Raw genomic sequence first — 17,486 nt, 5'->3', positions numbered from 1 at the left:
AAGAAATTATTTCCATGATTCATTGAAGTGCTTCTGCCTGGTATTCAAACATGCACAAAATATTTAGAATCTTCCAGGTTGACATGGTCTAGAAGGCTAATGAACCGTTTTTACAAATTTAGAAAAATGTTTTTTTTTTCCTGATAAAACAGTTAACTTGTATTTAAACACTAATTTTTTGGGCTTTGGGGAGAACTGTGAAGGCTCTGTTAGGGTGGGAGAAAACTGGGGAAGCTATGGACTAAATCCTGGTTAAGATCCCCTGCAAACATCCATCAGCCTTCTTCTGGGGAATGAACCCAGTAATCGTAAACCAATAATTAGTCAAAACAGGGGTCTTGATGCACGGCTTTTATCCTGCTGACTCCATTGAAGACCTGATATATTTTGTAGCACCAAACTGATAAGAGAATGTCAAAAGTCCATTTCCTTCTTCATATACCACGCACGCATGTCACCAAACACCGGCAACATTATTTGTTCCAAATTTATAGAAAAAATAAGAAAGACAGGGTATACTTCAATTTGCGAGGTAAACAATAAAGCGAAAGATATGAAAATGTATTTACAACTCATAAATTGCTATATGATTTGGTAAACTTTTTCTTTGACATAAAAAATACATCTCTTCCAAGCCGTAACAATTTCTTTGAGACATTTGCTGTTGTATTTTTCTTTCTTTTTTCGCATCCGCAGCTGATAACTATACCACGCAGAATGAACAAATTCCCTATAAAGTTTTGTGAACCCAACAGAATGTATTTACATGATTGCTAGCAACAGAACTTAAATATGTACCACACCCCTGATCGATTACAAACTAGAAAACCAAAAAAATTAAAAAAAAAGAAAAAGAAAAGAACAATATGAATCCGAAGGAGAGATTACTAATGACCAGCGCCTTTCCTACTAGGTCCCGAAGCCATAGTCCTCACTTGCTGATCTGCTAAAACCCGACCGCTTCGATCTTGAGCAGAATTTGAAGTTGAACTAATCCTAACATCTTTAACCATGGGAACGGCTTCCCTGTTTTCATCTGATCCAATCTTGTTTGTTGATTGAAGAGTCCTACAACAATCAACAGGAGCTGACTCTGAAAGAACCAGCATGGCCAATACCACCAGAACGGGACAGAAATGTCTCATTGCTAATGTTGTTGTGATCTATGGTCGTAAGTGGTAAACGTCTTTGTATAATAAAGATTTTCAAGGCTTTCAAAATATTCTGTCAATAAAGCGAGGAGCCAAAAAGAATGGTTAAGCATCTCCAGTGAATGAGGTACCGCCCCCTTGATAACAAGGGGTGGTTTGTGTGGCAAAGGAAAGGACGGTTTGTGGCTTTTTGGAGTGGTTCCATCAAGGGAAGTATTTGACTGAACACCCTTTTGTGTTCGTAAGCAGGCGCTGAGTTTGAAAGCTAAAATAGTTTTACATTTACATTTTGTCTTTGTCAGAACTCTTTGACTTTGCACTTTACAGCTAGTTGGCCAATTCTGGAAAAACCCTGGTAGATCGTACCATACTGATTTCCTAGTACAAATTAAACAGCCCAAGGTAAATTGTTCTTTCCTTTTCTCCTTTTTGGCCTTTAATACAGTTAAACATAAGATAAAAATAAAAAATCTGGGTGAATTACTTCATAACCATACTACTTAAATATCAATTTTTATTACTTACTAAGATTTAAACGGTTTTTCAACCCTTCCCACAAGGAGAAAAGGATTAACACACTGTATGGTTCAAACATACAAAATGGAAAAGGAATCGAGATAGGAGATATCAAATGGGAGGTGGAAACAAGGAACAAAAGTACATAAAATTTGATATTCTAGATGCCTTTTCATTGGTAGGGGAAAGAAAGTGAAACCATAAACCAATGGAAAAGAACCATTTTTTTTTAGTTTGACAGGGTTTATGCTCCAAACTTGGAGGTGTGTGTCCATGTAATTCCCAAGCAGCTGTTCTTAAATCCTTCCACTCTTTTTTTTTTTTTTTTCTTTTTCACTTTCCTACTGTTTTCAACATCGTAACTACGAAGCGACGGTGCCAAACAAGGTCAAGATATGGGGAAAAGTCCCAAGTTGAATACATATATTTTTCTAGGGAAAGAGCCACTCAATGTGGGGAATCTCGTAATCCTTTTGTGAATAAAAAGGAAACAAAAGAAAACTTAAAATATTCTTCCTCCAGGATTGGAGGGTCGGAGGGAGTTTCGGTTTCTAGCAGAATCCATGGTCTGCCTAAAAGAATGAATTTAACGGTACGTATAAAAATAATTAAAGAGATGCGAGACACTCATGCAATGTATGGTTATTAATTACTAGAACATCAAATTAAAAAATATAAAAATTGACTTAAAAGTGTGTATCAATATTATTGTTTTTTAAAATTTTATTCGTCTTCACTTGCAGTGTACAAAAGAGTTACTAACGTCTAAACTTCAAATATATAATGAAACTTAATAATTGACGGTATTTTACATAAACAAAATCAATTCACTAAGCATTTACTGAAATATGATAAGATTATCAAATTTGTATAATATTTTTCTACAACAACATAATATAGAACAAAACTTAAAGAATATTTGAGAAAGGAAGAAAAAATGTTATTTTTTTCATTGTATTTGTAATTTTTTAAACAATTACATCTGCCTATTTTAAATAAAAAAAAACTCTTTGTTTTTTTTAACAGACACTACTCTTTTTTCATTTATTTTATTTTTAACTGATATAATGTTTTCAATACAATTTTACCAATAAACATTTTATTTGAAAATGTTCCAACATTATTTGCGTACTAGACTTGTTGGATTCTTAGTTCTTTCTTAATTTGGTTACCTTCACAGCCATGATTCCTCTTTCAACTCTCCAATGAGATACCTCAACTTTCAATCAAACATCTTAAATATTAATTTGAAAGTTTAAAATTCAAATTCTAAAATGAACGTGTAGATAAAATTTATAAAATAAAAAGAATTGATTATATTAGTTTTACTAAAAGAATTTCTTAATTCTAATAGTATTAGTAATTTATAAATTAATATTACAAAATTTCAATTATATATAATTGAAACATTAATTTTCGTCTTGTATATAATTGTCTTTTATTTATAGACAATCATAACTTTATACTTTAAAAATATTTTTATATTATATTTAATATTTCTTTAAAAATAAATAAAAAACAAATATACATGTGTAGTAATTATATATACCAAACAATAATGATGTTAGGGATTTAAAAACCGAAAAAATAAAGAAAAATATGCAATATGAGTGTCACTAAATTTGGCTCCATGAAAATGATTGTATCGTTGGCAAACTGCAAGTGTGAGATTGTCATGCTTGTTGTTGATAAAGAGATACTCTTAGAAACTGAAGAGACTCGGCCTTAGAAAGAAGGAGGTGTAATGCCTGTGCCCCATAATGAAAAGAAATGGGGATAATGGATCCCTCTATCGAAGGCCACACTTCATTAAGAATTCAGCCATGGCCAAGCCATTAACAAGCATTGAAACTCGCACTGTGGATATACATTCATAAATCCAGCTTCGCCATTTCACACCGAAACCCATGAGTTCAATGACTCGTAAAAGAAAAGCCCAATTCACACAATCAAAAGCTTTCTCAAAGTCAAGTTTAAAGACTATGCCACTTCTATTCTGCATGCCGATTTTCATGCTGTGAATTATCTCATTGACCAACATGATGTTGTCTGTGATTTGTCGACCTCGTATAAAAGCTGTCTGGTTGTCACCGATGACTTTGTAGATCACTTGCGTGAGTCTGTTTGCTAGAAGCTTGACCAAAATCTTAAATAGTAAATTCACAAGACTAATAGGCCTGTAATCTTTAAGAGAAGTGGGGCTGGAAACTTTTGGAATGAGGGCGATGAAAGAGGAATTGATTCCATTCTCAAGTGACTTAGTGCTCATGAAATCCAAGATAAAGTCAAACTTGTCTCTTATCTATTACTGGCTTTACAGGTTGTACCTAGTTGCATGAATGAAGTGGTTGTCATGCACGGGGGCAGGAGGTCTCATAAAAGGTTTAAGAAAGGCAGAGATCATCTGCATGTGAGATTGAGTGGGAAACCAATCAACGGAGCAGCATCTAGCAATTTGATGGAATCGAAAATGCCCTGTTGAAGCTTATGGATGAGCTAGGGAATCCGTCACCATTCTGTCCGAAGTCATACCCTCTTGTCAGGACTGAGTGGTTATAATAAAGTGCAGCTTGTAAATTATCCTGGTGATGAGGTGCCACTACTGGTAGAAATTGCACTTCCGATGTTGAAGAATGGAATTTAGAAGGTCTTATTTCTTTCAGGTTGATTGTTGTGTAACAACAGAAAAGCAAATGGTAGATTTCATTCTCTTTACTACAGCATTTGATGGAGTTCAATTTTAGAATTTGACTTGAATATAACTCAGTCTTGTGCTTAGTGTAATTGTAAATATTGTAGCTTAACTAAAATGATGTATCCTTATAGCGAGATCAATCTATTAAATTATCATTAAAATTTTATGCTATATGGGGTATATGAGGAGATCAATTCTGGCATATGTATTTAAAAACATCTCAACAGAAATAGCAAGTCTTTTCATTTTACAATTTTGTAGATTTTACAGTAATATTTGCTAATGTCATGTAATACTTCTTCATAATGTGTGCTACTCACGGTGACATACAAGTTGAAAAGAGAAGAGAGTAAGCATTTTCCCATCAATCATTTCATTTCCTTGTGCTGAATCATAGTAATATTTATATGTTACTGCTGAAAGGTTTGCCACTGATTTCACTGATAAATTTGTCAATGTTCTGATTCGAAGAACCACCATCTTCCAATGCTTTCTTTGCAGCCTCTTTCAACTCCACTGCCCTTGCCTTCATCTCCTCTGATCTTGGTCCATCAATAATCTCCATAATGCACCTTTCAACCTCTTTTACGCTTAGTGTCCCATCTTCACAATTTCTCATCCTCACCCCCATCTTGAAAACGTCAACCAAGAGCTTGGCATCCGTTGGCTGATCCGTCCACTCTGGATAGGCAACAACAGGCACGCCAGCCACCACGGTTTCCAGGGTCGAGTTCCACCCACAATGTGTCACAAAACAAGCCAGAGCTTTGTGCATTAACACTTTCTCTTGAGGGCACCATGAAACAACTAGACCTAATTTCTCCTTGGTCTCTTCAAAAAATCCAGGTGGGAATTCAGTTTTTCTCGCCTCTGAACCTTTAACAACCCAGAGATACGGCCTGCTGACATTCTTCAATGCCATGGCAATGCTTTCAATTTGCTGCACTGATAACATAATGATGCTTCCAAACGAAATGTAAATGACTGAGGCAGGCGATTGCTTGTCAAGCCATTCAATGCAAGAATCTTCAGCACACCACATATCAACACTTCCAACAACAGTTTCTTCCTTTCCTAGAAGAAATGGTGACACCAGTGGACCAATGGGATAGAACGGTTTCACTGAAGCTAAGGAGTTCACTATCTCCTCTTCCAGCTCATGAACCGAATTTCCTAAAACCCATTTTACCTTATCTAAAACTGAAACGAATTCTACAACCCATAGCTGAAAGTGAGCAGGACTAAAAGGAAGCATAAAAGTTGGAAGATCTCCCACCGTAAACCCTGGCATTCCAGGCAACTCTACACTCCCATTAGGGTTTTCCAAGTTGGGAAACAAGTCTGGACGCTTAATACAATGACAATAAATGGAGAAAACGGTTGAAGATTGGATCCAAAGAATGCTACAAGGAATCCCATGTTCAGCAGAAACAGCTGGTACCCATGGGATAAAGGGGCTGGAAATGAGGCATGAGAATTTATTACCATTAGCTTTGAGATCAGCAATGAGATTTGAGAGATTCCGGGGTCCGTGTGTCTTAAGTGAAGCCATGAACGTGCCAGTATCCTTGTCACGATCAAAGTCATGGCTAAGACCATCGGAGAAGAACTCTAGATTGAGTCCAGGGCTATTGGAGGTACTGGAGGAGTTTTTGGTGCTGGTGAACTTGGTGGAGATTTTGGAGTCTAGCATCCGCTTACGGGCAACATCATTGGTGGCAAGGGTTACATGTACGCCCTTTGTTACGAGCACTTTGGCCAGCTTGAGCATGGGATTCATGTGCCCTTGCAAGGCTAAGGTCACCATTATCACTTGTACTCCTTCAATCTCCATTGCTTTCCAAATTGCAAGGTTGAGGCCAAAATTATTTTATTCAGGGGGCAAGGAGGTGAGATCATTGTTGATTAGTGTGGCCCTAATTTATATGCAAATGCATATTTTAGCAAGTTTTTATATTTGTCATGCATATCTCCTTTCTATGGCAGGGCAGATTGTATTAGTGATATATTGCCATTGATGAGAATTTGATAGAGTGTTTGTCCCTTTTTTTTTAATTATTTGAAGAATTAGATACTGATTTTTACTTTATAAATTTTAATTTTTAATTTGAGCAATTTTTATCAATCTTTTCTAATAAAAATTCATGAAACTTGCCTTAGAGCACTACGTACCTTATAAAGTTTTATTTGATGTTAATGTTCCTAATTTGCAAAGAATTAATTATCCCTAATTAATTTTGTTGTATGTGCAATACGTGAGAATTAGTTTTTCTTGTATGGTAATGAATCTGTGTATATCTGAAAAATCCAAGATATTAACAGCAGATGATATCCTTCCAGTTAAGCCAATGAAAGTAAATCTCTTACTTTTCTTGGGGAGATTAACACATGACAAGTGACAAATTAAAATACTTAAATTATGTATTAATAGAAAATTTTTACTTACCAGTGCAAAAATTAATTATTTAAATCATTTAATAACTGTTTGAATGAGTGTCACTCAACTATTTATTTTCTTTTTATACATGTGATTTTGGATTACATAATAAACTTCTCCATCTCATAAAATTTTTTTTTTGAGAGTTGCAAGCTTTAGAAGAAGTGTTACTTAAAGATTTTCTTTTAACATCAAGTTAAATGATTTAGATGCTTTTAATATCTCACTTTAAGATCCTTATAGTAATTAATTAATCCAACAAACATGAAAGAACCTATCCAATAATCTAATTATATTGACACGAAACAAGAATCAAAAGGTAGCAACACACCAAGTAAGATGAAAAAATCAAAGACTCAACCTATAGTAGTTTTATTCATATATATATATATATATAATTAGGGAAAAGAGAATTTGAATCTTATTTTTTAAGTAAGGGATCATATACCAATCAATAAATCAAAAGTTTGAATTCAACTCATTTTATAGTAGTTGTTGTTCCTCTCTTTTAAGAGGTTTGGGCAAAAAATTTGAATTCCCTCTCCTATTTAGACTTCTTTATACATACCAAAACTAATTGCAAGATTAAGCACTAAGAAGCTTTGAGAGCATTTATCATATGAAAAGTAACATGTTTGAATTAGATCGTAAAGGGGAATATTTTATTATATATTGCATTCCTAATTTGGAAAAAGAAATGATAATGAATTAAAGCAATGATTGAAAAAAGTTAAAAGTGAAAAATAAATACATTTTGTAGCTTAGGTACACATTAATTTCATTGAGTTTTATCTTATAATAGAATAACATTTTAGATGTACCCAAAAAATATAATAGCATGACCTGTTAGTAGTCGTAGATTTGTAGGTATTATGCTTATTATTTAATATTTTCAATTCGAAGTCATCAATCAACTATCAAAATTCAAGGGGCTGCTTTATAGTATAAATTAGCATGCCATGTGACTCAAACGTAAACACCAAGGCGGCACAGGGAGAGTACATAAATCATTTTGACTTAATCTGATTTAAAACTATATATATATATATATATATATCATATATATGACTTAAAAAACAATTTTTCCAGAAGAGTACTCTATAAACACACCAAAGTGTTTGCACTAATTCTAATCGTCAAACATAGATTTGACTAACTGACCAGTCAAAGCTTTATTTTCCCTTGAGTTAACGTCTCCCCTGTAATCAATTCCTCAAGGCCTCGAAAATTCAAAGATATGTGCACGGTCTTTGGTCCCCCAGTGGAGCTGCCAATGCAAAAGAAATACTTCCTCGGCGACTCAGGCCGTCAGGCGGCCAGGGAAAGCTAAGAATCAACACTTGTATAGCTTCTTTTACCTTGTAATTCCATGACGTCCACTTCCAGCTTAGACTCGCAATCTCCAATTTTTGTTTGATTTTTCCAGGCTTTGTTCAATTTCTCTTTTCTTTAATCCCAGAAACTTCCCCAGTTGTTTCCTCAGCAGGAACCACGTTTTCTTTTGAAAATCTAGGAGGTTGGAAAAATGAAGTATCTCCCAAGCAATTACCCTAGTCAAAAATACCTACCGCTAATTTCCTCACCAATGCCATCATTTTTTTTTTTTGAAAGTCTCACCAACGCTATAAATAGCGCATCAGATTCTCATTGTCCATACCCAATAATCACATAAACGTGCTTCGCTTTGCTCTGAAATCCTATTACAGCATTCCTCACCTTCACTTCCCTCTGTTTCAATTATCCAACTCTAGGAAATAAAATCATTACCAACAGAAACTCTTTCTTTTTCTCACTTTCCAAAATGACGACTACGACAAAATCCTTTTTAAGCTTCTCTTCTCTTCTTTTACTGCTGAGTTCCATTCTCATTGAGACTGAAGCTCGTGACCCCTTCAATATCCTGATGTCCCAGAACTTTGCCGGCGGAAAGGTCCCTGATTTCTTTGATATTGGCTTATACCTTGGAGCCATCAAAGAGTCAGGTCCAAGTCCTGGCGGGGGACACAAGTTCACTGATAGTCAGACCGTAGGAGGCATTAAGAACTCGGGTCCAAGCTCTGGTGGTGAGGGACACAAGTTTACCAACAGCTTGCCTCTTGGAGGTATAAAGGACTCCGGTCCGAGTCCTGGTGAGGGACACAAGTTTACCGACAGCTTGCCTCTTGGAGGTATAAAGGACTCCGGTCCGAGTCCTGGTGAGGGACACAAGTTAATCGATAGCTCGACTCTTGGAGGTATAAAGGACTCCGGGCCAAGTCCTGGTCAGGGACACATGTTAATCGACAGCTCGACTCTTGGAGGTATCAAGGACTCCGGGCCGAGCCCTGGGGTAGGAAACAAGTTAACCGATAGCTTCACTCTAGGAGGCATTAAGGACTCTGGTCCAAGTCCCGGTGTGGGAAATAAGTTCACTGACAGCTCTAATCTCGGAGGCATTAAGGATTCAGGCCCGAGTCCTGGTGTGGGAAACAAGTTAACTGACAGCCAAACCCTTGGAGGCATCAAGGACTCTGGTCCAAGCCCTGGTGTGGGAAATAAATTAACAGACAACCAGACTAATGGCGACATGAAGGACTCTGGTCCGAGCCCTGGACAAGGAAACTAGTTCATTGACAGTCAAATAATAAAGGTAAAAAAGTTTCCGGTCCGAGGCTTGGTATGAGAAACAAGTAGACATTTCGGCAACACCAGCAATACAAGCTGGTTTCAGCAACAAGAAGATTTAGTTTATACTATATACGAGCTCATTCTTTTAGTTCATTATTTATTTTGTTGTTTATCTAAGAAGTGGCACAGCTGTTTTCAGTACTTCGTTGGTGCTCAAAGATAATGTATCCAAATCTTTTTCAGCAGTTGTAATAAGAGATTCTTTGTTCATGTCATTCTTTTCTAGGAATCTATGTGTAATTAATTAATTAATTAATTAATTAACTTGTCACGCAGTCAAAGTCTTTTATCATCTTCACCTGTGATCAATCAATTTTTTTTTTTACTAGCCAAGAAGTTTCCTCCAACTCCCAAAGAACAAACAAAATTGAAAGTTCACATAAATAAAATACTGGTAGTTAACCTCCAAGGGAAAAAGGGGATTAAATATTGTATATTAATTTTTCAACTTTTTCAATAGTAAAATCATTTTTAAAAATAGTTGTGACTATTTATAAATTTTAACTTTTATTTTGGATGAGTTGCAGCCAAATCTTTTCCTCATTGAAAGGAATTACTCATACAAGTAATAAACTGAAATTCTACTGGTTACTTGAATCTTTAGTTCCATAAATCAGAGATAGTTCATACCATAAAGAAAAAGAGTTATGGAGTGTAATATATCTTTAAGTATCAAAGTAATATAAGCAAACTAGGAAAGGCGGCCTTGTTGATTTTCAACAACTTTTTTGCCATTTGAAGATCCAGCATATTATATTCAGCTACTCAAGTCCACATTAAGGAGCTCTTTTTCTTTTCCTTTTTTTTTTCAAACTTCAAACTTTTTGAATTTTCGTTTAAGGATTTATACTTTTTGAAATTCTGATAATTGAGTAATATAGAAAAATGCATATTAAATTAGAAAACATTGATTATCTGATATTATATAGGAATAAATACCAAAAAATTCACAAATTATATCATTATATTTACTTGAACATATTATAACAGTACTGTTGACATGATCGGCAGTAGGAAACCAAAATGAAGAAAAATAGAAAGAAAGAAAAATTAGACAAGCATGAGGAAACATGCATAATGTCAAAAAGAATGTTGACTTGCAAAGATTTGATGGCCGGAGAGTGTGAAGTCAAATAACTTATGCGCATTGATAACTCTCTGCACGTATTCGGTACTATAAAAATAGATTGCACATGCACGCTATTTAGAGCAAGTTTTACCTAGTTTGAAACGTTACCCTCTCACAGTCTTTTGGTACCAATTTTCCTTTCCTCTTTGGAAAAAGGCGCTCATAAGCCCCATGGAAATCAATGCAACATCAACGCTAGAAATAGTATAGGAAATTTTAGTTGGAATAAATAGATCTTGTATGACCAAGTTCACCGACCTTGGAATTGTGGTCGGCCAGTAAACCGTCCCTCGTTTTTCCTTTCATGCATCAATATGAATTAGAGGTTAAATTGTATTGGTGTGTATGTGTGTGTATATATATATATATATATATATATATAATTTTTTGTATATATATTTCAATAACTATCTAAATTATTTAAAGAAGCTTTGTTGATTAATTTAACAGCAAAAAAATAATCTTCCATTCTTGAGTTTTCAAATTTAAGTCTCGATTGTAAGTGATCTAATAAATAATTTTCTATGCTTCTATGTGTAATTCATGAAGTTGTTATGCAACCAGAGTCTTTTATCATTTTCGTGCTTTGCCCTACAATCAATCAGTTCAAAGAAAGATAACGATGGTATTTAATCTCCATTGAAAGAAAAAATAAATAAATAAAGGCTGTATTTTGATTTTCAACTCTTTCAAAAGTTAAATTGCTTTAAGAGAAAAAATTATGGCTAATTACAAAGTGATATATGTATATATATGTGTATATGTATGCATAATTAAATACTTAATTTATCATTTTTCTTTAACCTTTAATAAATTCCCACAAATTACACATTGATAGTTCTATAGGGCCCATCATAAATAGATAAAGGAATTGGCCCAAGCCTGGTTGACGGACACGAAGTCTTCCAAGCACCGGGGCTTGGGCCACTGACATTTTCTACCTCTCTCCTTTTTTAACTATATTTAAAAAAAAGAATATTAAAGTAATTTTTAAATTAATTTTCCTAACAACTTAACGAGTGCTCCAAAGATATTGTTAAAATTATATTTTCTTTTAAACCATTGAAAATTTATCACATTCACATTCTTTTTAATATATAAGCAAGTTTCAAAGCAGGCGAGGGATTCTTAGTCATTCTTTTAAAACAAAGGGCAACAGTTATTTGATTGAGGCTCTTTTTCATTATTTTTAGTTGTTTGGAATTCTAAAAGTATTTTACTTCTTCTAAAAATATTTATAAGACGTAAAATATTTTTAAATTAATAAAAAATATTATAATTAAAAGAAAAATATCGTAAGTCTGTAAAATATATAAACTCATTTTTCATTCCCTTTTTTTTTACCGCCTTTCCTTTTTTTAATCTTGAGATCGATCCATAAAACATTATTGTCTTTTCTTTTTTGAAATCCATCCCATAAAGCATCATATTTTATTCAGTTACTTCTGGAGAAAGTATTATTAACTATTCAACTATTTTCCTTTTCTTCATTTCGTTATTCATTATTATTTTTTCAACAAAACAATATTGACTATTTTTACTCAACTACTTCAAAGGATGATATCATCTATAATTACCTTTCCTAGGATACTATAATTTTTAATATAATTCAAAATAATTAACATCAATTAAATTTTTTTATATATAAAATAAAAAATAAATTTATCACACATGAAATCTCTCATTTTGTTAGAGTTCAAATTTATAATTTACTTACTTAACAAATTAACTAGTAAAATAATACGATAAGAAATATATAAATAAATAAATAAATAAATAAAATAGTACATATAATATTTTTAATATTAAAAAGTTTTTTAAATATTTTACATAATTAATGAATGTTAATAATTTTGTGATGTCATGAAAAGTTATTGAAGATGGGAAAAATTTTTAAAGATGGATGACGATAGAAAATATTTTTTAACAACATAATTAAAATAATAAAAAAATTAATTTTAATAATTTATTTAAATATTAAAAAAAATTAAAATTTTCAATAAAATATGTTATATAAAGAAAGTTTTCCTCAACAAGTTAAGTTTGGATTAGCAAAACTAAATGTTTTCACATTATTAAACTATATTAAGTTAAAATATTTTTATAGTAATAATTTAACAAAATTAGTCCAAATATTAAAGTGCAAAATCCCACCCTGATCTTACACATTTTTCAAGCTTGGGTGGAAAAAATTTTCAAGAAAGAAAAGTAAAAAATCCGGGCGGGAGCAGTAGACTCAAAGCGTAAATCAGAGGGCAGGTGCCAAAACAGCCGCAAATAGTTAAAAGCAGAGCTGCAGCAGGAACAGATCAGCTGTTTCCCTCTCTTTTCTGTCAGCGGGAAAAATCAGAAAGCTAAATAAAAAAATATGGGAAGTTCGTCGAAGGAGGAGACGGCAACCGACGCCGATACGTCGAGCGGCGACACTCCTCCCTCCAATTCCAACCTCTTCTCCGAGGGCGAACGTGTTCTCGCCTATCACGGCCCTCGTATCTACGAAGCTAAGGCACAGTCTCTCTCTCTCTTTCCCTCGTCCTTTTTCTCTTTCCACATTTTACCTAATTTCTTTGTCCTTCTCTGTTTGGCACAGTGTTTGACGTTGCCCCTGCTTTAAACTTAATTCCGTCCTTTCGCTTTCTAAAACAAAAATTATGATATTTATGCCTATTAGATTGCTGATTCATGTAATTCGACGTTGAAGTTAATTGAGCGGTTTCTTTAGCTCACTAGAGCCCATAATTTAAAGCATTTGGGGATTGATTGGTGAAATTAGGGTTTATGCAGTTGGTAATTTTGATTTTACATTTTAGGTTCAAAAAGCAGAGCTTCGGAAGAAGGAATGGAAATACTTTGTTCATTACCTTGTAAGTATACTTGCCTTAATTTTCGCTTATGGTTTTCTTTCTTACCTTTTTTTTTTTTTAAGTTCTATATGATGCTTAATCTAGTTGCCATGCCGATTATGTAGGATAAGATGAACATAATCGTTTATGGTATTAAGAGATATCTCTTTTGCTTTGTTGCAGGGTTGGAATAAAAAGTGAGTATGCCTTGGATAATATGCTCTCTGCTGAACCTAAGTTACCGCCTCATTTTGGCTGTTGAATTAATTTATTATTTGGATTGTTGATCTGCATCTTCAAAATTTTTAGCTTGAACAGTGTCCATGTAAAATTTATTGTAAAGTTACGCCAATGAAAACTTGTTCTTTTAAGCACCGGAACATCCCTTTTTATAATGCTTCCTGTATAAAATTTCAGCAGCATTAGGCAGGCATTCATCAAATTAAATTTGGGATTGCGTCATGTATATGAGCTAAAATATTATATTCAATGGCTTATCATTCTCATTTCCCTTTTGTGTTTGTAAAAAATTATAAACATAAAGAAAAAAGATTGTAAAGTTTGGAGAACCGAAGCAACAACGGCAAGTTCAAAATCAAGACAAATAAGGTTTTATTTTATTTAAACATGTTTATTTTTGTTCTCATGTTTTTTAATGGGTATTAATTCATTTATGTTATTATGAAATCCTGAAAGATAACTCCAGAACTTTATATATTACTAGTAAATGTTTGCTTCATTGATTTATATATCCCCCTTCCAAAAAGGGAAACAGAAATCATTACTATGGCTTGGACATCTTGCCAACAGTTGGGACGAATGGGTAGGTGCTGACCGGCTGATGAAACATACTGAAGAGAATGTCATAAAGCAGCAAGCACTTGACAAAAAACAGGGTGTTGACAAAAGTTCAAAGTCTGGACGTTCTGCTCAGACCAAGCCAAAAAGCTCTGCTGGTTAGCTTAACTCTTTTGACTTATTGGCTTGTTTATTAATGTACTTTTGTTCATTTTCTGTGTGCATATATGTGGATGTTTAAACGGATGGGTGCCCATTAAGAGATCCTTTGTTTGTTTTCTGGGTTAAGTGGAAGCATTCTCCCTGGATTAGTCTATGGGTGCTGCGATTATCTTCATCTAGATTCTGTTTTTGTTCCTCAATAGATAAGGCCTTTTAAGTTTTCCTGTGCCTTATTTTGGGCAAGTGCCATGTTTTGATCAAGTTTATTGTTGTCACTATTGTTTATTCCGCAGTTAATACCCTATTTTCTTTGCTTTTATTTTTTTAGATGCAAAAGCGGATAAAGAGGACCTGAAGAACACTGGTAAGCTTATTTTACATTTTTTTTTCTTTTTGTATTCTCCTGTCTTTGTAATTGATTTTCTTTCATTTATGGAGTAACTCTTCTTTATCATCAGTATATATTCTAAGGGGTCCTATCAAAGATTTTCTTGATTTTGATATTCTCGCATGATTTGAGTTCCTGTACTGGGTTTAGTTTCTGCTTTCAGTTAATGTAGTTGGGTAGAGGTTGTATTGAACTTTCAGCAAATTCTAATGAAGTTATGTGTGGCATTTTAGTTCTGCAGTGTCTGAAGTTATGAGTTGTATTTGCATCCTATGGAGATTGAATGGACATGTGGTTGCAATAGCATCTATTAATTGATATTCTTCCTTCTTAACATATTGAGATTGATGTTTAATTGTCAGAGTACTGCCAAAAGGAGAAAAAAAGAATCCTTGTAGGCTATTACAGTTGCATTAATTGTCACATTCATTATATCAAATATTTTGCATTCATATGACATACATAAATGGAGTCAACCATTCATTCCTAATGGTCTGCTTCAACATTCCCTTAGTTCATTTTGCCAATTGTCAACCTTTTCTTAAGTAAAATTGTGACTGCTTGCAAAGACATTAACCTTTTCTTATGGTGGGTGATTTTTTATATTTATTGCAGTGGCAAAAGGGAAGAAGAGAAAGAGTGACTCAGGTGTTGAGGTCTGGTTTGTATATGATTAATTACAGCTCTTGAGAAATTATTTTTCTTTCCTTTTTTCTTATTTCTAGTCTAAATCCCTTGGTTCTTACCCTCTCTTTTTGTTTTTCAACATGTGCTTAATAATTGTTAGAAGGATAATTCGTCCATGGAAAAGCTTGTCAAGATCCAAATTCCATCAACACTAAAGAAGCAGCTGGTTGATGATTGGGAATTTGTTACTCAACAGGATAAGGTGCATGAACTGTTGGAATAACTTTTGGAGTAACTGTTTCGCTTATTATAGTACTTTTTGCTTGATGATTTAACTTGAATTAAAGTATAGAAATGATAATGGCATTGATAATAATGCCTTTATTTATTTGTCAGTCACTACGATGAGGTTTTTGTAGCCTTTACATGAAACTTGTGAAGCAATGTTCTTGTGTACAACTTAAAACTCAACAACACTCATGCAATTCAATCATTTTTATTATATTCTCCAATACCTTTTTGTGGAATATAGTTTGGGCACAATTTAACGATACTTATGGCTGGTACTCTGTAAACTGGCTTGGTGGCAATAATCCATCTTTTCTGCAGCTTGTTAAACTTCCTCGATCACCAAATGTTGATGATATTTTGACAAAGTACCTAGAATACAGGTCCAAGAAGGATGGCACGTAAGTCTACTTTTAAATCCTTTCACACCTGCTTGAAACAATCATGATAAATTTATGCTGTAACTTGTCTTTGAATAATTAATATCCAATTTTCGGAATAATTAATTTGTTCCTAGATATCTCTGTTGTTGCTTTCTACTCCATCTCAATTCTTTGTCCTTATTCTACCCTTCATGGTGACTTCCCATGATATTAATTATATATTCAGATGTTCATATATTTTTGTGTAAAAAATTTATTATGAAAGAAATTTTTGGAGTAAAATCTTGTAAGGTGTAATCTGAAAGAACAATGGATAAGAAAAACAAAATGGTGTTAACGAATTATTCAAAAGACAAAAATCCTCTGTAAATGGATTTAGAAAGAGAAATTTGGGGACAATACTGTTTAAAATTGTGATTAAACTAGCTCGTTGGTACTTATAAAAAGGAGATTCTAAGATTTGCTTACTGTAGAATTGGTGATATAGACTGTTTTTTGTTTTTTTGGATACAGAATGACTGATTCAATTGGAGAAATCTTGAAGGGGATTCGCTGTTACTTCGACAAAGCTTTACCTGTGATGCTTCTGTACAAAAAAGAGCGCCAACAATACCAAGATGTAGTCCTTGATGATGTCTCTCCATCAACTATATATGGTGCTGAGCATTTACTACGCCTCTTTGGTATGGCCATCTGTCAGAGTTAGCACTTTTAAATGCACTAATTTACTTTCATCTTTCATGCAGTGTTGAATATTGTGCTTTAACTAATGTGTTGGATGTAAATCACTTCAGATTTTTCTTTTAGCTTTATTCTTAATTATATAAAAGGAGCATTTTATTGATCTCTAGAAGCCAATACTAAAATCCATGTTAAACCCATTAGAGACACAAGTGACGAATGGAATTGTTTGTAGAATTGGGACGCATCATTCTTGGCTGCGCAGCATCTCAGTTGTTATATCCATATGTTTATACAATCAAGTCCTGTGGGCTTGTTTTGATGACATCACCTGGGGACATGTGTCTACGTGTTTGTGTATCTTAATTTTAATAATCATCCATGATATTGGTACTTCACAAATCTTAGTAGCTCACGATATTAATAATTTGTGTTACTGTCTTTGCAGTTAAGTTTCCTGAGCTTTTGGCATATGTGAATATTGAAGAGGAAACATTAACCCGCTTGCAACAGAAGTTAATGGATTTTCTCAAGTATCAGCTCTCTCCTCATTGATTTTATTTTATACTATTTAGAGAGCATTCAATCTGTTAAACTCTGATTTAAATTCAATGAAGGAGAGATAAAAGTTTGCATCGTTGTCATCACCGTAGCATATAGTTAGAAGTTAGAACATATAATTACAATTTGTGTCTTTTATATATATATATATATATATATA

General features: G+C 33.6%; 3 protein-coding genes across 4 annotated transcripts; 2 read left to right on the top strand and 1 right to left on the bottom strand.

Annotated features, from left to right (window-relative positions):
* Positions 1 to 4,765: 4,765 nt before the first annotated feature.
* Positions 4,766 to 6,196, bottom strand: LOC110409869 (UDP-glycosyltransferase 84B2-like). The gene has a single exon (XM_021419363.1). The coding sequence runs from the start codon at positions 6,194 to 6,196 to the stop codon at positions 4,766 to 4,768; it is 1,431 nt and encodes a 476-aa protein (XP_021275038.1).
* Positions 6,197 to 8,472: 2,276 nt separating this feature from the next.
* Positions 8,473 to 9,607, top strand: LOC110409609 (uncharacterized). Its single transcript, XM_021419016.1, has one exon. It carries the CDS (start codon positions 8,601 to 8,603, stop codon positions 9,402 to 9,404), a length of 804 nt encoding a protein of 267 aa, XP_021274691.1. The 5' UTR covers positions 8,473 to 8,600; the 3' UTR covers positions 9,405 to 9,607.
* Positions 9,608 to 12,757: 3,150 nt separating this feature from the next.
* LOC110408948 (MRG family protein) lies at positions 12,758 to 17,486 on the top strand. Of its 2 annotated transcripts, XM_021418110.2 has the most exons (10): positions 12,758 to 13,101; positions 13,406 to 13,459; positions 13,622 to 13,635; positions 14,249 to 14,394; positions 14,727 to 14,762; positions 15,402 to 15,442; positions 15,574 to 15,675; positions 16,023 to 16,102; positions 16,598 to 16,767; positions 17,214 to 17,486. In XM_021418110.2, exons 1-10 carry the CDS (start codon positions 12,964 to 12,966, stop codon positions 17,318 to 17,320), a joined length of 888 nt encoding a protein of 295 aa, XP_021273785.1. In that variant the 5' UTR covers positions 12,758 to 12,963; the 3' UTR covers positions 17,321 to 17,486. The 2 variants fall into 2 exon arrangements, with proteins under 2 accessions (XP_021273785.1, XP_089638508.1); XM_089782382.1 differs by lacking the exon at positions 12,758 to 13,101 and having other exon boundaries at positions 13,138 to 13,459; positions 14,206 to 14,394.

This window comes from Theobroma umbraticum, unplaced genomic scaffold, assembly GCF_002168275.2.
Source record: "Theobroma umbraticum cultivar Fairchild unplaced genomic scaffold, ASM216827v3 scaffold_44.0, whole genome shotgun sequence".
Lineage (NCBI taxonomy): Eukaryota > Viridiplantae > Streptophyta > Magnoliopsida > Malvales > Malvaceae > Theobroma > Theobroma umbraticum.
Note: the sequence above shows the minus strand (reverse complement) of the source record. Positions and strands in the feature narration are given on the sequence as shown.

Excerpts from the sequence above, each read along its gene's own strand:
- LOC110409609 (XM_021419016.1), top strand. The coding sequence starts at position 8,601 with ATGACGACTACGACAAAATCCTTTTTAAGCTTCTCTTCTCTTCTTTTA.
- LOC110409869 (XM_021419363.1), bottom strand. The coding sequence starts at position 6,196 with ATGGAGATTGAAGGAGTACAAGTGATAATGGTGACCTTAGCCTTGCAA.
- LOC110408948 (XM_021418110.2), top strand. The coding sequence starts at position 12,964 with ATGGGAAGTTCGTCGAAGGAGGAGACGGCAACCGACGCCGATACGTCG. Across the intron at positions 14,395-14,726 it reads CAAGCCAAAAAGCTCTGCTG|ATGCAAAAGCGGATAAAGAG; the intron begins GTTAGCTTAACT and ends TTATTTTTTTAG. Across the intron at positions 16,768-17,213 it reads GCATTTACTACGCCTCTTTG|TTAAGTTTCCTGAGCTTTTG; the intron begins GTATGGCCATCT and ends CTGTCTTTGCAG.